This window comes from Euprymna scolopes, chromosome 5, assembly GCF_053919585.1.
Source record: "Euprymna scolopes isolate OS-2025 chromosome 5, ASM5391958v1, whole genome shotgun sequence".
Classification (NCBI taxonomy): Eukaryota; Metazoa; Mollusca; class Cephalopoda; order Sepiida; family Sepiolidae; genus Euprymna; species Euprymna scolopes.
Window position 1 is genome coordinate 168499159 of NC_136486.1, and position 18060 is coordinate 168517218.

The window sequence follows — 18060 nt, forward strand, 5'->3', positions numbered from 1 at the left end:
TATCAAGGCCCGAAGTTCACTCGAGGATAAAGGTTAATGAATGTAAGGTGGTAGTGTAGTAATCGATGCTGGTGTAGATTGTGTAGAATTGGATTATTGAAGGAGACGTCTCAACAAAAACTTGTTTACATTGGACTTGAAAACTACCATATTGTAGTCGATCGGGAAGCAGGTCAACGGAACAATGTTTCACAGGCGGACAGTTCAAGCAAAGAAGCTTTCTCCATAAAACACTTTAAACTCAAAATGTGTTCCTTTATTTGTATCTATGCTTATCACCATGTTGTGACTTTGTTTCTGGAATTTACCCCCTGAACATATTTCTCTCGTTTACCGGAATAAGATGTTTCTCTGTCGGAACGTCAAAGGCCACCTGATCACCTTGGAGGGATGATGGATGACACGTGCTGAATTATGAAGCATCGTTGCACAATCCCGAGCCACTCCTCTTCTGAGTCGACACTGCTTGCTTCTACTGGCAAAGAGAAGTCTGGGTCGACTGGAAACAATGCTGAGATAAGCGGAGAGCACATACAGCACCTGGTATTCCCAAATGGTCACCCATTCTATTACCGACCAGGCTTAATGTTGCTTAACTTCGGTGATCTAACAGGAACCAGTGTGTCAACATGATGATGATGTCGGTATGTTTACCAGAATAGAACTATACACAATGTTGCTGTTGTTCAATGCTTTTTCTGTTATTAAACTACGACTACAAAACTACGACGACATTTTTCAACTGTTATATATATTTTCTGCTGTTGTTGAATGGATTCAGTCTCATTTTGGGATATTATAAGTTGACTAGAATTACATTTGACAAAACAGAAACAAATAAAGTTATAACAATAACAAATAGATGGGACCAACGATGTCTTTTTTTTTTTTTTTTAGTAATTTAGGTTCGTTTACAAACCGGATAAAATCCAGTCGATTAAAACGATCTTCAAAAAATGCATATTTAGTGACAAACTGGACATAAACAAAATGGCGGATGTTTATATTGTTTTATTTTTTTTATATTTGAAATTAAATTAAAGAAAACGAGATTCAATAAAAAAAAAAAACAAGTAAATTGATCGAAGAATTAAAATAAATTACATATATTTTTTAAAAACCTTTTGTTGTTGTTGTTTCATTTAAAAACATTTTAATGATCGAATCTACGTTTAGATCAACCCAATGAAGGATGCACGTTGGTAAAAGTAGCTGAATTTGATGCGTTAATTATTCCAAAGAAAATATCCACTACGTTCCATATTTTTGTTGTAATATTCCTTCCATCATTCACACACTAATTATTATATGTACAAGACAGTATTCATTCTATTATTTATGCATAGATCAGTACAGAGAATTACAACAACACACATACATACACATAGATATCATTTATATATACATATAATACATATACATGTACATATATATACGCGCACATACACACACATACACACACACACCTAATTTGTTGTTTATAAGTACCAACGTACAGAAAAACGAGGATAAACTCAATCTTAAAATATGATTTTAAATGAATAATAGTCACTTTTAAATAAAATAAATTTAATTTACGATAAAATTTGGAATAAAATGACCAGTCGTAAAATCAACAAAAAGTTAATCTGTTCTTGACATAGCAATCGCCCACTAAACAAGCATTATTATTATTATTATTATTATTATTATTATTATTATTATTATTATTATTATTATTAATAATAATAATAATAATAATAATAATAATAATAATAATAATAGGAACAACTGACCAATCAGGATAGATATATTATATCGACTTAACGAAAACCGTAGCTAGCTTTAAACAGTATAACATAAGAAAATGAAAATATAAAAATTGTTTAAAGTCATGTATTGGCTAATATAAGTTACATTACAGCGATTGGGATATTCTGCTGGGTTCGATAATCGGCGATGTGATATAATGGAGGAATTAAAACATATTTTACATAATTTCAAAAATAATACTCTTTCACATCCATACAAACTTGCTCATAACATACATTATATAAAACTCTTAGGAGAGACTGACCAAAAATTATGTAATATGAACCAACAAAGAATTATAAATAATGCAAATATTTTGTATATATATATATATATATATATATATATATATATATATATATATATATATATATATATATATTGTTGTTGTTGATGATGCAAGTCATATATTAAATAGAATTATCAACATCTCAATAACAGTCGTTCAAATATGAGTTACATACACAATGCTCAATATCTCGGATAGACCTTTAAAACTAATAATAAATAATATTAAATTTTAAAATAACGTACATGTCATGACTGTCGACTCGTATGGCAATTGTTGGTAGAATCCATAGTTTCGTAGTTATGAGAGCGACGGTCGTTACACATAAAAATCTATGGCAGATAAGCATTTGGTAAGATGGGTGAACTTGGCCGCCATTTTGTAAAAAAAAAAAAATCTCGACAAACAGACAGTTGTTTAACTCCTACGAATGATACGCTCGTGAAAAGCGGACGAATAAATAACCTGACACGTGTTAGCTCAAAAATAATAATGCGAAGAAAATATCAATATTTTTAAAACTATGTCCATGAGAAATTGTATTAGAATTAAAGACATATCTTTCCTACTTCTTTTCACACACACACACACACACACACACACACACACACACACACACACACACACACACACACACACACACACACACACACACACACACATTTGTCAGAAATAATGCTATTTGTGTCTGATTTTTCACAAAATAAAAGGTTACTATTTTAAACTTTAATTATATCAACATTCAATTATTCTTTGAAACACTGTAAATTTTGCGGTTCATACACACACACACACACACACACACACACACACACACACACACACACATATATATGTGTGTGTGTGTGTGTGTGTATATATGTATATTTTATGCATATATATATAAAATATATATATATGTGTGTGTGTGTGTGTGTGTGTGTAACCAAATACATTACAATAATCTAGTTTAAAAATGACAAATGGTTATTAGCTAGTTAGAAGCAATTTTGTATTTGTCAGAAAAAATGCTACTTTGGTCTGACTTTGAACTTACGGTTACTTTATATGTTAGCTATTGGAGTGTTCATATATGGGATCTATAGTTCCATTTACATAGTCATTCATTATATTTCATATACATTTATTACACTGTTATTATCACCTTTAAAATAACTACAATATTATTATTGTTATCATAAGCATCATTTTTACATGTATAAATTGGAAGAGTAAAGAAAAAAAGAACGTTGAAAAAAAAAAACAATTATTGAATGCTTTTACGTTCATGGCGAACTCATGAATTATAATAAAAATTATACGAAAACAAAGAAAACATGTTTATTACTGTGGAATGTTTTATACGTCTCTGAGAAATCAGCGTACACGAGACAAATATTGATAATCATGATGAAAACGGGTTTTTTAAGAGAAGCTGAATTGCTGTTTATTTTCCGAAAATTGCGGCAGAAGTAATAATGAATAACTCTTGACTTTTAAAATGAATTTACTTAACACACACACACACACACACACACACACACACACACACACACACACACACACACACACACACACACACACACACGCGCGCGCAGATATGTATATAGAATGTAATAAATCTTTAGAAGAGTCAGAATATAATACCAAACAAATCGAATCTGTCAATAATTTACTGTTATATTTTTCTTCTGTTTCAGGTTCACTCCTAAACAGAAGCGATTGTATGACTGGGAATATGACTGCGAACAGTCACTCGTGCCTTTAATGCAAAATTTGGTTTTACTAAATTCGCAAACCAGAAATGTAGGAAGGAAACTAAACGATCTGGGAGGTCAGCGTCAACATCAGAAAAGTCGAGCAACAGCGTGAAAAACTGTTGCGAAACTCCAAGAAGGAAATACTGCCGGTTTGGACTACCCCGAGAAGATGACCGGAAATGAAACCAACGTACAAACAGTCCAATTAAGATAACCAAAATTTAGTTAAGATTACCAAAAATGTAGATATATTACATAATCACACGAACACATAATGTGTGTATTAGTGTGCATATGTATATATTCCCCTACATTACCCACATGCACGCGGGTAAACACACACACACACACACACACACACACACACACACACACACACACATATATATATATATATATATAACAGTAACGATTTATTGTAAGACTACCGAGTCAATTTAAGTAAACTGCCAATTGTAAACATTTTAATCCAACATAAAATGACTCGAGAATATCCGGGTCAATTTACTGTCGACCTATGAATAAATGGAATGTTAAATAATGATTTTAGTTCTCTATTTCACTGAGCGAAATAGATAGGTTTGAAGACGGGAAAAAAATGTTGGTTTTGATAATACGTTTAGGACGACGGCGAAAACAAACAGCCAATTCATACTCTTTTGCAACTGAAATAAATAAATTTTTAGATCTGAAATATATGGGAATTATTTCGAGTTACGCTTAATACTGATATGCTTAAGTCACTGTTGACACACACATGTTCATACATGCTTGCATATACATATACATATATCCAACACGAGCATGCTTACATATACATATATCATTCAACACCGGTATAATAAATTAAAATACGAAACATTCGTCGTTGTTGAGGTAAACAATACGTTAAATACATACGAAAAAGCGACAATAACGATAAAGATTTAATGTTAATAACATTCGATGGAAAAAAAAAAAATATGAGTAAAAATTAAACAAAAAATTTAAAAAATATTAACAAAAAAAACAAAACAAACAAAACAAAAACAACAAAATAATGATGATGTTTGTGGTGTCATATTTTCAAGAATGTTTGTTTCCGCTTTACAATAAGATGGTCCCGTATTCTAAAAACTGTTCTCTTGCATTTGTGGTATTTATGTTGTGCTTGAGGGAAAATACTCGCTGTCGAATGTTACGAATTTATCCCTGATGATGATGACGACGCATCAGTTGAAACATACATATGAGAAAGGATTTCTATGGGTTACAACATACTCTTGATCACGAAATCTTTTTTCCCGGTTAAAAATAAAATGACATAATAATAAAAAAATTATTAGTTTCCCAACCAACACTATATATATATATATATATATATATATATATATATATATATATATATATATATATATATATATATCAAGTTAAAGGTGTTCAAGAGAGAGGAATCATGAATTAAAACGAGGTTATCAAGAGTGCTCAATAGAAAGAAGAGCAAAATATAATATTTTTATTTATATAGAGAAATATTTCATAGTCAGCCACACTGAACATGCTAATGTTTCGGACAATTGGTTAGCAAAAACCAAAAGTCCTCGACCTAATATGGCTTATGTGTATCTAAAGACGACTGGTTCTCAAATGCTCTTTGAGAACTAGTCGTCTTCAGTGACACATAAGCATATTTAATGTTGCGACTATGTAATATTTGTTTATTTAAATAAAAATATTATATATATATATAAATATATAAATATATATATATATATATATACTCTTAATTTAAAATTGAATTGCTTAAAACTTTATATATTTTAATAGCACTCTATTGTATTTTTATCAATTTTACTAACATTATCTGATCCTAACTTCATTTATCAATGGCTTTGAACAAACGTTAAAAATACGTACTTACACACACACACACACACACACACACACACACACACACACACACACACACACACACACACACATATATATACATGTATATGTATATACGTATATGCATATATATTTATCTATATAAACCAGTACGTATTTTTATAGTATATCATATAGAAACGCATATATTCATGTTTTTAAGAGTATTTAGAAACGTTTGTTCAAATTCATTGCTAAATAAAGCTAAGGTAATTTATTTCGGTGCTGAAAACTTAATCACGCACATAATATAAAGCCTATGGGAAAATAGGTGAATCAAGTACAAAATTAAAAAAAAGAAAATGTTTTTTCGAGGTTTTTGTTATTTTTACAAACAGTTTCTTCTTTTTTTTGTTTCTTTCCTCGTCGTCATCATCATCACGATTTTACAGACTTTTTCTGTATTCCTTTCTATTTTCTCTCCCTTTACATTATTTTGGGGAGTGTTTCCTTTTTGTTTTTAATCCCATTTTTGTTGGATTAAAACATAACAACTAATATTAATTAATCAATTAATGATAATAATAATAATAATAATAATAATAATAATAATAATAATAATAATAACAAATAGACAAGAATCAGAACAGATGAACCAATGCGTCTAAATATAAGAAAAACAATTACAGAAGTGTTCTATGCCGTTAAAAAAATCATCTCTTCAACTCAAAAATATCTGTCCAGCCTATTGAAGAAAATTCTAATCGGTTCTTCGATACAACACATGAACCATAATACTTGAGCCTTTTCTTTTAGCTTTAATTTAAAGCAGGAATTATTTTCTAATCGACAGTTTAACAGGTAGCAAATGATGTTTGAATTTTACAAACTCACATAGTAAACACCGTGCCGCCATTTCTGTAATGGATTTACAATGAATTAAAATGGTTGCAACAGTGTTTGCATTGTAATCCTACGATATTCGGAAATGATTTGGCAATATCGCGTATTCACTCAGCCAAATGAGTTACGTTTTTTGAAAGTCCTTGAAATAAACTGTGGTAGTTGATTTGAAAACCCCGCTGAAAACTAAACTATTTTTTTTATTAAAATATAATAAATGAAAATATCTGTAAACCAATTTAAGAAAATATGTTTATTTACATATTTAAAAATACTTACAGAAACATTTTTACAGACATTATCAATATTGAATGTAAAATATCTGTTAAAATATAATAAATTAATTTTCTTTTCCGTTTATTTAATCATCCATTCAATTTAATTCCTTTTACTTTATTATATTTAAAAATTATTTTGCATTCAATATTCTTTATTTCTGTAATACTGTTTCCGTAAATGAACGTATTAAAAAGTTCAGTTCAAGGATATTCTTATTTATTATATGAAAAAATAATTCTGATCTCCATTTTCGGCAGGGTATTTGAATTAATTGTTTACTTCAAAGGATTTTCAAAACCGGAATTCATTTGGATGACAAAATACGCTATATATCCCATGATTAAAAAAAATGTAAACCGTCGATCATAAAGTAATATCTGGTTTGAATTATTTTTAAAAATTTAAACGGAAACACGGAAGTATAATAGTCCATTTCTGCTACTAAAATAACATTTAAAATGGCGCATATATGAAAGCGCCATTGTTATATTTAAAAAGCTTCTTTCATATCCCACTAAACAAGAACCATAACTCGGTAGTCTAAGAAGGATTAAATTAAAATATAATGGAGGAATCATCCGTCGTTAAATTAATAAAACACGACAAATAACCACTTGAGCATCGTTACATATTTTCGCTGTTACTAGCAGGATAACTGACTCGCCAGCACGAAAGATTATGCGAGATAGAAGTAATCGTATAACCCGGATTTGAATACAGTCTTGTCATCACTCTCTTTAGGTAACAGGGCGCGAAACCACCATCGAGTTTATGAAAGTAGAATTCGTCGTTAAAAAATATGAATGAATTAAAAAAAGGGGGGAAATAAAAGTTAAAAAAAAAAAACAAAAACAAAAAACAAAAACAAATGAGTGAACGATTACGGGTGTAAGAATACTATCATTCCGACTGGTCAACTCTATCCTTTAGTAAACACAATACTGATTAATAATATCAACGAAATTGTAGTCAGTGACATATGTGTGGGTTGTTGGTGTCACTGTTGTTCTTGTCATTATCTTCTCCGAGGGGACTGGTTCAGTAATTTTCCGAATCTGATTCCGACGGTCTCCGTCCGTATCTCTGGACCATCTCCTCTTTTGTTTCGTACACCGGACCGTTTTCATTGACAGTGCCGTAATCGGGCATTTTGTCGTAAGAGTCTCCCTTCAAGGTGTCTTCAGGCTTCCATTCCTCTTCCTCTGGTGGTGGGTCGGCCCAAGGTTGAAGCTCACCGGATGCAAAGATGGCATAGAAGATAACACCACCGAAATGAACCAAGCTGGCGATGAGGAATACATGTTCCCAGCTTTCTATGCTCTGTAATACAAAAAAAAAAAAAAAAAAAAAAATGAATAAATGAATTAATGATAAAATAAATGGTTCGAAGTATATTTTGTTTTTCATATATATATATATATATATATATATATATATATATATATATATATATATATATATACACTTTTTTTTAACATAAGCATTAATATGTCGTTACATATTCATGAGCATATTTCGGTAAGCTAGTTACTAGTAACTTCTTTACTTATACAAAAGTTTAGTCTGTAACATAATATATATATATATATATATATATATATATATATATATATATATATATATATATATATATATATATATATACTAGCAGTTTAGCCCGGCTTTGCTAGGGTCCTATGTACTGTTCATAACTTTATGTGCATATGTACATATATATTAAAAAGTTTAGAAGAGCTGAAAAAGTCAGCTCTTTCGATTCTGACCTCTTGGCAGCCAAATTTTCACCCCCAAATTGATTAAAAAGCTTAATGCATGCCTGAATACTCTTTATGGAAAATTTAAAATGTTTAGACCCAAAATTGGCTGAATAGTTTGCTGGAGACCGCAAAGATAAAATCTTTGGAGCTTTGACCCCTTGGCAGCCAAATTTTCGTCCAAAAGCCGATCTTATTTCTTAGGCATGAACCTTTTTGTTTTATTCCGTATAAAAAACAAAGATTTCAACTTCCAAGCACCGCCATGTTACCGCGTACTAAACCAGATGTTTAATAACTACATATATGAAGTAAAAAAAAATGGGGGGAAAAAATGTATATTCTCATTTTCTTGATAAGTATATTTATATTGAAATACAATCGGAAGATATTCTGCAAATTATCAACATGTGATTTATTATTTCTTAAAATCTATTGACATAATGCTCGTGGAAGCCATTTTCTTGTCGATGCCTCCGTTCTGTCTCAAGAGATAATAGGCACCCCTGTAAGGGTAGCTGCACATATAATTGTGAGGCAAGGGTTGCGCTAACACCAACCACACCTCTCGTAAATCAGCATTGTTTGGGTCCAGTGCCAAGGAGAGGTCCAATGGAAACATTGCCGAGATAAGCGGAGAACACATACAGCACCTGGAATTCTCAAATAGTCACCCATTTTAATACTGACAAGGCTCAGCGTTGCTGAACTTCGGTGATTTGAGGGGAACCGGGGTGTCAAGGTGATTACGTCACATGTACCATTTTATTATGTTTATATATATAAGAGAGAGGGAGAGGAAAAGAGAGAAAGTAATAGAGGAAGAGAGAGAGAGAGAGAGAGAGAGAGAGAGAGAGAGAGAGAGAGAGAGAGAGAGAGAGAGAGAGAGAGAGAGAGGATATGAATGTGCATGGACTGATAGGTTGATAGATATAAATATGGTTTTACTTACTGGAATTTTGGTAAGCATTTCTGTAATTGGTGGGCACAACATTCCGGATAATGTTCCAACACCGTTAGACAATCCCATTAATATACTGGCGTAGCGAGGAGCAATATCTAAATGGTTGACGTTAAAACCTGAAATGTAAATAAAGAAACAATGGTTTTACTAAAAATGTACGACTAAAACTTATGTACGATCACTGTACGACTAATTGTCACTCCTGCTGATTAAAGCAACTTAAACACAGGCGATCGACGGGGTCTGTCAGCGTAAAAAATCGTAAAACAAGCTTGCAATAAACAATAAAATGAATTTATTCAGAAGTTTCGAGAGATTATTTTTGGCAAATATCTTTTTACGTTCATCTTTACTAAAGAAAACTCCCGATTTTTATTAAATATTCCCTCTTACACGAGTCATCTCCTGAGTCTATTAGCGCAAAAACAAAATGTTGTTATTAAAATAAGCAATAAAACGGATTTAGTCACAGTCACAAACACTTTTGGAAAATTCATAAAGACTGGGATATTATTTTTCAAACCAGTGTGCTACTTCAAAAAATATTTTAATCTTTGTAAAAATAAAACATTATAATAAAAACTAAAGAAGTTTATTTCTTTATTATTGAAATAAAAAAGCAAAACGAATTTGTCACAGTCACACTTTCAGTCCAGAGTGTGTTTTTCTTTTGGCAAACCAAATTTTAGAAGTGACCTTTTAATTTAAAATTTTAATTTTGTAACACAATAACATTGCAATACTGGAAAATATTTGTAACACAATAACATTGTAACACTAGAAAATATTTGTAACAGAATAACATTGTAACACTAGAAAATATTTGTAACACAATAACATTGCAACACTAGAAAATATTTGTAACACAATAACATTGTAACACTAGAAAATATTTGTAACACAATAACATTGCAACACTAGAAAATATTTGTAACACAATAACATTGTAACACTAGAAAATATTTGTAACGCAATAACATTGCAACACTAGAAAATATTTATAACACAATAACATTGCAACACTAGAAAATATTTGTAACACTAGAAAATATTTGTAACACAATAACATTGCAACAAAAATATTCGTAACACTAGAAAATATTTGTAACACAATAACATTGCAACACTAGAAAATATTTGTAACACAATAACATTGTGACACTAGAAAATATTTGTAACACAATAACATTGCAACACTAGAAAATATTTGTAACACAATAACATTGCAACACTAGAAAATATTTATAACACAATAACATTGCAACACTAGAAAATATTTGTAACACTAGAAAATATTTGTAACACAATAACATTGCAACAAAAATATTCGTAACACTAGAAAATATTTGTAACACAATAACATTGCAACACTAGAAAATATTTGTAACACAATAACATTGTGACACTAGAAAATATTTGTAACACAATAACATTGCAACACTAGAAAATATTTGTAACACAATAACATTGCAACACTAGAAAATATTTGTAACAGAATAACATTGTAACACTAGAAAATATTTGTAACACAATAACATTGTAACACTAGAAAATATTTGTAACACAATAACATTGTAACACTAGAAAATATTTGTAACAAAATAACATTGTAACACTAGAAAATCTTTGTAATAAGTAAAAGAAATCCTTATTGACCATTGCTTGTCTTTTGTTTGTTTATTTATTTAAAAAAAAAAATTAAACTTTAAACTGTCGAAGTTGCTTTGACTAATTAAACACCCAACGACAGAGAATTATTTTTTCCAATAAACTGTGCCAAATATTTGTCTCATTCTTTAAGGATTTAGAGGTACATTAAATCGTGTTTGATTTTTAGTCATGCATAATTATTAAAATCAAGACACGACTAATCTTAAAAAATAAACTTGTTTATTTTTTTTTACAAAGATTTTTAACGAAAATAAAAACGAAAAATGTGGAACACAGAATTGGAAAAAAAAATACAGTTGTTTCAGTTTTTAAGGAGTTCATTATGTATCCATTTACTATCTGCCTTAAGAGAAAATACTTTAAAAATAATTTATTTTTTGTAAATATTTTTTATATGAATCTAAAATTATATTTCCCCCCCCAAAATAACCACTTGTGAGTAAATTCATTTTATTGTTTATTTTAATAATAACACAACATATATTTACAATATTTTCCGCGGACAAATCTAGTAGTCGTTCGTGTAGAAGTTACTTTAATAGCAAATCAGCAGCAGAAGCAGAAGCCAAAGACTTATTATCTGAAAGTACTTCTTTTAAACTCCTCGGCCTAACGTTCACAGGAAACATGAGTTGGAACAATTACATTGAGAGCATTGCTAGGACCGCTGCGAAGAAGGTATGCTCTGTCTACTGTGCTAGAAAGCTACTAACGCCCGAAAGTATCCTGTACCTCTATAAGGCTATCATTCGCCCATGTATAGAGTATTATTGTCATATTTGGGCTGGTTCAAAAGAGAGTCGCCAATCTGATTGGTCCTGAACTGTCATATAGGATTTAACCTCTGTTCCATCGAAACAATGTTACATCCCTCTGCCTGTTCTACAAGTACTTTAATGGTGAATGCTCCGACGAACTGCAAGCACTTGTAACCCCTCTACATAAATATCCCCGACAGTAGCAAAATACTACCCCTATTCAGTAGAGATCCCCAGATGTAAGAGACCTTTCTACTCAAGTAGTTTCTTCCCTAGAACTGCTAGACTTTGGAATTCCTTTCCGGGTCCGTGCTTCCCCAACTGTACTGACATGCAGAAGTTCAAGTGTAACGTGAACAGACATCCCTACATAGTACCCCTGTAGCTTAGGTCCCTTATAGTAGCCCCCTACATCAAAGTGGTAATGTGCCATGTTTAGGGTGAAAATGTAATATATATATATATATATATATATATATATATTGGCCACGCCAAATACAACCCTTACCTCGAGGAGTTTGAGAATTCCACGTTAAATTTAGTCAAAAAATTAATTTTAAGAAACAAAAACACCATTATAATCCGGTTACTCGAAAAATAAATAATTTTGCCGAAAAAGTTACAAAAAAAAAATATATTCGTCCCTGCTGATAAGACAAAAAATTATTATAAACTTGACTATCCTACATATAAAAAACTTTTGTATAAAGAACTTCATAAATCTTATAAAATAGTCCCTCCTAAGACTTTAGATTCCTATTAATTCTGATGCTAAACTTTTACTGACTTCTATGAATATTCATAACTTCACTGAAATAATTTCTCCGGGTACTCCTAGATTCTCCCTCAAAGATCATAAACCTAATTTCTATGACAACCCTTCCATCAGATTGATCTGTCCATCTAACTCTGACTTAGGAGCTGTAAGCAAAAATATCTTAGATAGAATCATCCCTTCTATTAAAGAAAAAGTAAATTTCCCTCTTTGGCTGAATTCAGATTCCGTAATTAATTGGTTTGTCTCCCTTAAAAATAAACACCTCCTTAACTTCATAACATTTGACATCCAAAATTATTATCAATCAATTTCTGCGATCCTTTTAAATAAGGCCCTTATCTTTGCTAAAAGAAATTCTGACTTAACTAATTTAGAAATAAAATTAATTCTCTTAGCGAGAAAGTCCCTTATACAATTTAACAATAAGCTTTGGACTAGAAAGGATACCCCTGATAATTTGGACATCTTGATGGGTCCTTCTGACTCTGCAGTAGTTACCGATTTAGTGGGACTCTTCTTATTGAAAGAACTTAAATACCACTTTAAACATATCAAAGGGGGCCTTTATAGAGATGATGCCCTTTTTACTACAACAGCCAGACCAAGAGAGTACAACAAAACAATGAAAAAATTACATAATTTCTTCAATAACTTTGGCCTTTCCATAATTATCGAACCAAACAAAACACTTCAAATTTTCTAGACGTTACATTTAATCTTAACACCGAAACTCATAGCCCCTATCATAAACCTAATCTTACACTTTTACACGCCCATAAATCTTCTAACCACCCCAACTCAATTATTAAATCTATAGTACCATCAGTCTCTAGAAAAATTTCTGCTCTTTCTGCTGATAAAAAAACTTTTAATCAAAATGCTACTTTCTTCAATAATGCCTTATGGAACTCAGGACACAAGGAAAAGATTAAATACAACCATTATGCTCCTCCTGCAGGCCGCCTTAAATCTGTAATCGCACACAATATGACTCGTAAGAAACCAGTTCAAATAACAAGATCTGCTGCTATCAATAACAATGAACCAGTCTACATTTATAATCTAAACCAAACCAAAATATTAATCGCAATACCTCTAACCCACCCAGTCGCACCAGGAGAAAGAAAAATATTTGGTTTAATCCTCCATTTAGGCTAAACGTCAAAACTAATATACCTAAGGAATTCTTCAACATTGTACAAAACTCTTTCAAATACCCACACAGATATAAGTCTATTTTCAATAAAAATTCAATTAGGATTTCTTATTCAACAATGCCTTATTTAGCACAAAGAATCTTAACATCTAATAACAAAAAAATTAAATCAGCCCAAAAAATCCCTTTCCCAATTAAACCCAAAACTAACTGTAATTGCAATAACAAACATCTTTTCCCACTTAATAATGATTGCATCCATAAAGATGTTATATATTCTTGCACTATTACTGAACTCCCACGCAATCCTCCCATAGCACACACTAACATTTCGTCTTCAAGTTATTCTTCTCCCCACCCTCCATCTGATATAGTTACTAATCCAATAAACCACTCGAGCAGCCCCTCCATCTACAATCATACAACTAATAATAATAATAATAATAATAATAATAATAATAATAATAATGATAATGAGAATAATATTTCTTCTAACAACCATCTTAACACTAACAACACTCATTATCCCCTCCAAAATAATCCTCATACAAACATTGTCCCACCATTTGTTGAACACTATGAACAAAATTCAAACTATTTAACTAATACAAATCAACAAATTAATATTAATACCGGACCTCGAGCTTTTAACAAAGTACATACATATATCGGCGCTACTTCAACATTAATTAAGAAAAGAATATCAAACCACATTTTTTCCTTTAACAACCATAATTCTGATAATAACCAAGGAACTTCTCTAACCACTTTAATTAAAAAACTTAACTCTAACAATACCCCCTTCTCAATCAAATGGACTATCATAAAAAAGTTAAGTCTTATACTCCAAGCTCTAAGTCATGTCGCCTCTGCACAACCGAAGCTATAACTATAATTACTTCCCTTCAAAGTAACAATATAATAAATTCTAAAAATGAACTGATCTTTTTCTGTAAACATAAGTCCAAATTTAATTATGGCAATTTCGAAATTACATAGTCATTACTTTTACCTTTTATATAGATATAAACATTTTTTTCTTTAACTTATTCGTTTTTCTACTTACTTCTTAATACTTTATAATTTAATATTCCTTTATTTTAATTCTTTATCTCTTCTTTGCATGGCCGGTTTTTTATCTGCATTTTCTGTTTTATTCTTTAAACTTTCCTATCTATCTAATATATCCATCTACCCATATATAATATATCTTGCATATTTACTTATATTTTACTATATGCTTTTACTTCTTTTCTTTTTTCTTGCTTTTCGCTGAATTTGCATATACCGGCCATCTTCTCCCCCTAAATAATGTTTATTTTTTATTTCATTTTTATTTTTATTTTTATTTTCATTTATTTATTTATTGTTTATTTATTATTCATTTTCTGTTTATTTATTGATTGATTTATTTATTTTCCATTTAGTGTCTTCTAACAGCTCTTGTTGAACTTTTTTTAAGTGATGACCTGTACATGTCAATTGACCTATATTATTTTGCCCTATATATTTTTTTGCGCCTTTAACATTTCCTGTCTGGGTCATTTTGACATTTGTTTCTCTATTTATATTTAACTCCATCCCAATTTTTTCTTCTCTTTTTCTTCCTTGATCTTTCTTATTTATATTTATATCTCGGCAGTAGAATGAAAAGCATTTTCCTTTTATGAATATTATTGGAATATTTTTCTTTTTTCCTTGTACACATTTTTGTGAATTTTTCTATGGATTTCTGCCTTTGGATTATTATGGACAATCTTCTTCCAATTACGTGGTTTTTGGATTTTATTTGTGCAAATGGAAATTCAATTAACTTTCTTGAAATTATATACTTGGATTTTACCTTTACCGTCACTGGATTATCTATCTTCCACCGGACTATCCATTCATGTGTAATCACCTTTTTCTTCAACATATTCCCTCTGCTTCACTTTTCTTGTTTTCAAGTAAGATCTTTGACTTACTTGTTGTTTCATCAAATACTTTTGCATGCAAAATCCGATCCTGCAAATTGCTAATTCCTACCCTCTGATGAGAAGGAAAGTATTTCTTCGAAACTCCGTGGATTAAGGACTATCCACTTATCTAGTGTTTCCTTTTCAGATTAAATATGTTTTTAACTCATTTCAAAGTGTTTTTAACATGTTTTATTAACGGTTTGCTCGTATATATATATATATATATATATATATATATATATATATATATATATATATATATATATATATATCCTGGTTTGAGGCAGTTGCCTGTCTAGCCGCACTGATGAGCTGTGAAAAAGCGAAACACTACCGTATGTGAATGACTCTCTCTGTCTGTCTGTCTGTCTGTCTGTCTCTCTCTCTCTCTCTATATATATATATATATTGAGTAAAACGATTCATAATTTTGAATTAAAAATCAGGTTCAAAAGAATAGGGGGGGGCAGTTAAAAACACCAAACTAAAACTAGCATTTTAGCTGTGTATAAGGTAGATATCCTGGAAATATTTAAAAATAAAAATGAAATAAAAATAAAATAAAATAAAAATAAAAATAAAATAAAATAAAAACTAAGTCATTAATTTTATGTGAAATCACTTTTTTCTTCACCCTTTTCCCTCTGCTTCACTTCTTGTTATCAAGTAAGACCTATGATTTACTTGTAGTTTAATCAAATACTTTTGCAAGCAAAATCCGATCCCGCATTTTGCTAAATCCTACCCTCTGATGAGAAGGAAAGTATTTCTTTGAAACTCCGCGGATTAAGGACTACCCACTTATTTAGTGTTTCCTTTTCAAATTAAATATGTTTTTAACTTTTTTTCAAAGTGTTTTCAACATGTTTTATTAACTACGTGCTCTTATATATATATATATATATATATATATATATATATATATATATATATATATATACATATATATATATATATATACATATATATATATATGTATCTGGTTTAATATACTTAAGTAATCAACTCATACATCTAGTTATGTATCTCTGTCTATCTCTATATACACATATGTGTTCGTTTCTATATATTTAACGCATTAACTATTTATCTCTCTTTCTCTCTCTCTCTCTCTCTTTCTCTCTCTCTCTCTCTCTCTCTCTGGTGAGAAATACATTTAATTCTGACAGTCCCCATGCTTTTGGCTTTCATTAAAGTACATTTAAATACTAATTTCAATGCAAATAACACGCGAAGAAAGTTTCTATGGATTCTAGACAACCTTACAAAATATCAAAATATCGAGATAAATATCAAGTTTGAACGTCTGTAAACTGGTAATATTGCGAATATAGTTCTCGCACTGTCGCCCACTAATTCAACTCTGTGCCAGACAACGTTGAAAACTACCTAAATAACAAGAAGCCTTAGTAAGGTCATTCGCACTAAACAGGAAGTGGAAATAATGAACAGGCGTGAATGCTTATCATAATTCTATTACGAACCCAAAGTTTGCTGGAGGCTTTTCGAAAAGGGCGGAAGTTGTTATCAATAAGGGCACGTAAAGATAACGGATAACGTAATAACGGAAAAGAGATGGGGGAGATGATTGGAGAGTCAGATCAATACGATACTCTTGATTGATTTGGACGTTTGTCAATACTTGTTATTACAAGTCTAATAGAAGGTCTAGTCTGGTCTATATTTACTTGCCTCCTTACGAGGGAAGAGTTTTTCTTTTCCTTTGTATTTTACTAAAAGTGGGGCCACCGCATATCTAAGCCTGAAAGCCATTCGAGGATAACGGTTAAGTTAGCTAGTGAGACACCGTGATTATCGATAATAGTGGAACTTGACTACTGTTTCTTTCTTTAACTTGTTCACGTTAGACTTGAAAACGACCATGTTATAGACACCTGGAAAGCAGACCCACAGTATGGTGTTCCACAGGCGGTAGTTATATGAAAGATGTTTTGCTTATAGAATTTTCGTTTAGTTTTAGGCACAGATGTAAGTAGTTGTGCTAGCTAAACAAGTGTCCGCTTCGGATGTTTTACAGGGGTGGGGATTGAGGCTCACTTTAACACCTGCCATGAAAATAACGCTAGAGCAGAGACAGACACGTAATGTCTCGTCTGTGAAAAAGAGGCTGTAAAGAGGAGAAATGGGCGTCGCTCACTAGATTTTGAAGCC

The 18060-nt window shown here is 30.8% G+C and overlaps 1 protein-coding gene across 3 annotated transcripts in view; it reads right to left on the bottom strand.

Annotated features, from left to right (window-relative positions):
* Positions 1-6914: 6914 nt before the first annotated feature.
* LOC145277036 (vesicular glutamate transporter 1-like) overlaps positions 6915-18060 on the bottom strand; it is a 766656-nt gene continuing 755510 nt past the window's right edge. For all 3 annotated transcript variants that reach the window (XM_080128665.1, XM_080128667.1, XM_080128666.1), the window contains 2 exons: positions 9556-9683; positions 6915-8169 (listed from right to left, as the gene is read on the bottom strand). In XM_080128665.1, the coding sequence (XP_079984791.1) occupies positions 7888-8169; positions 9556-9683 (410 nt within the window). In that variant the 3' untranslated portion in view covers positions 6915-7887. The remainder of the gene's footprint in view (positions 8170-9555; positions 9684-18060) is intronic.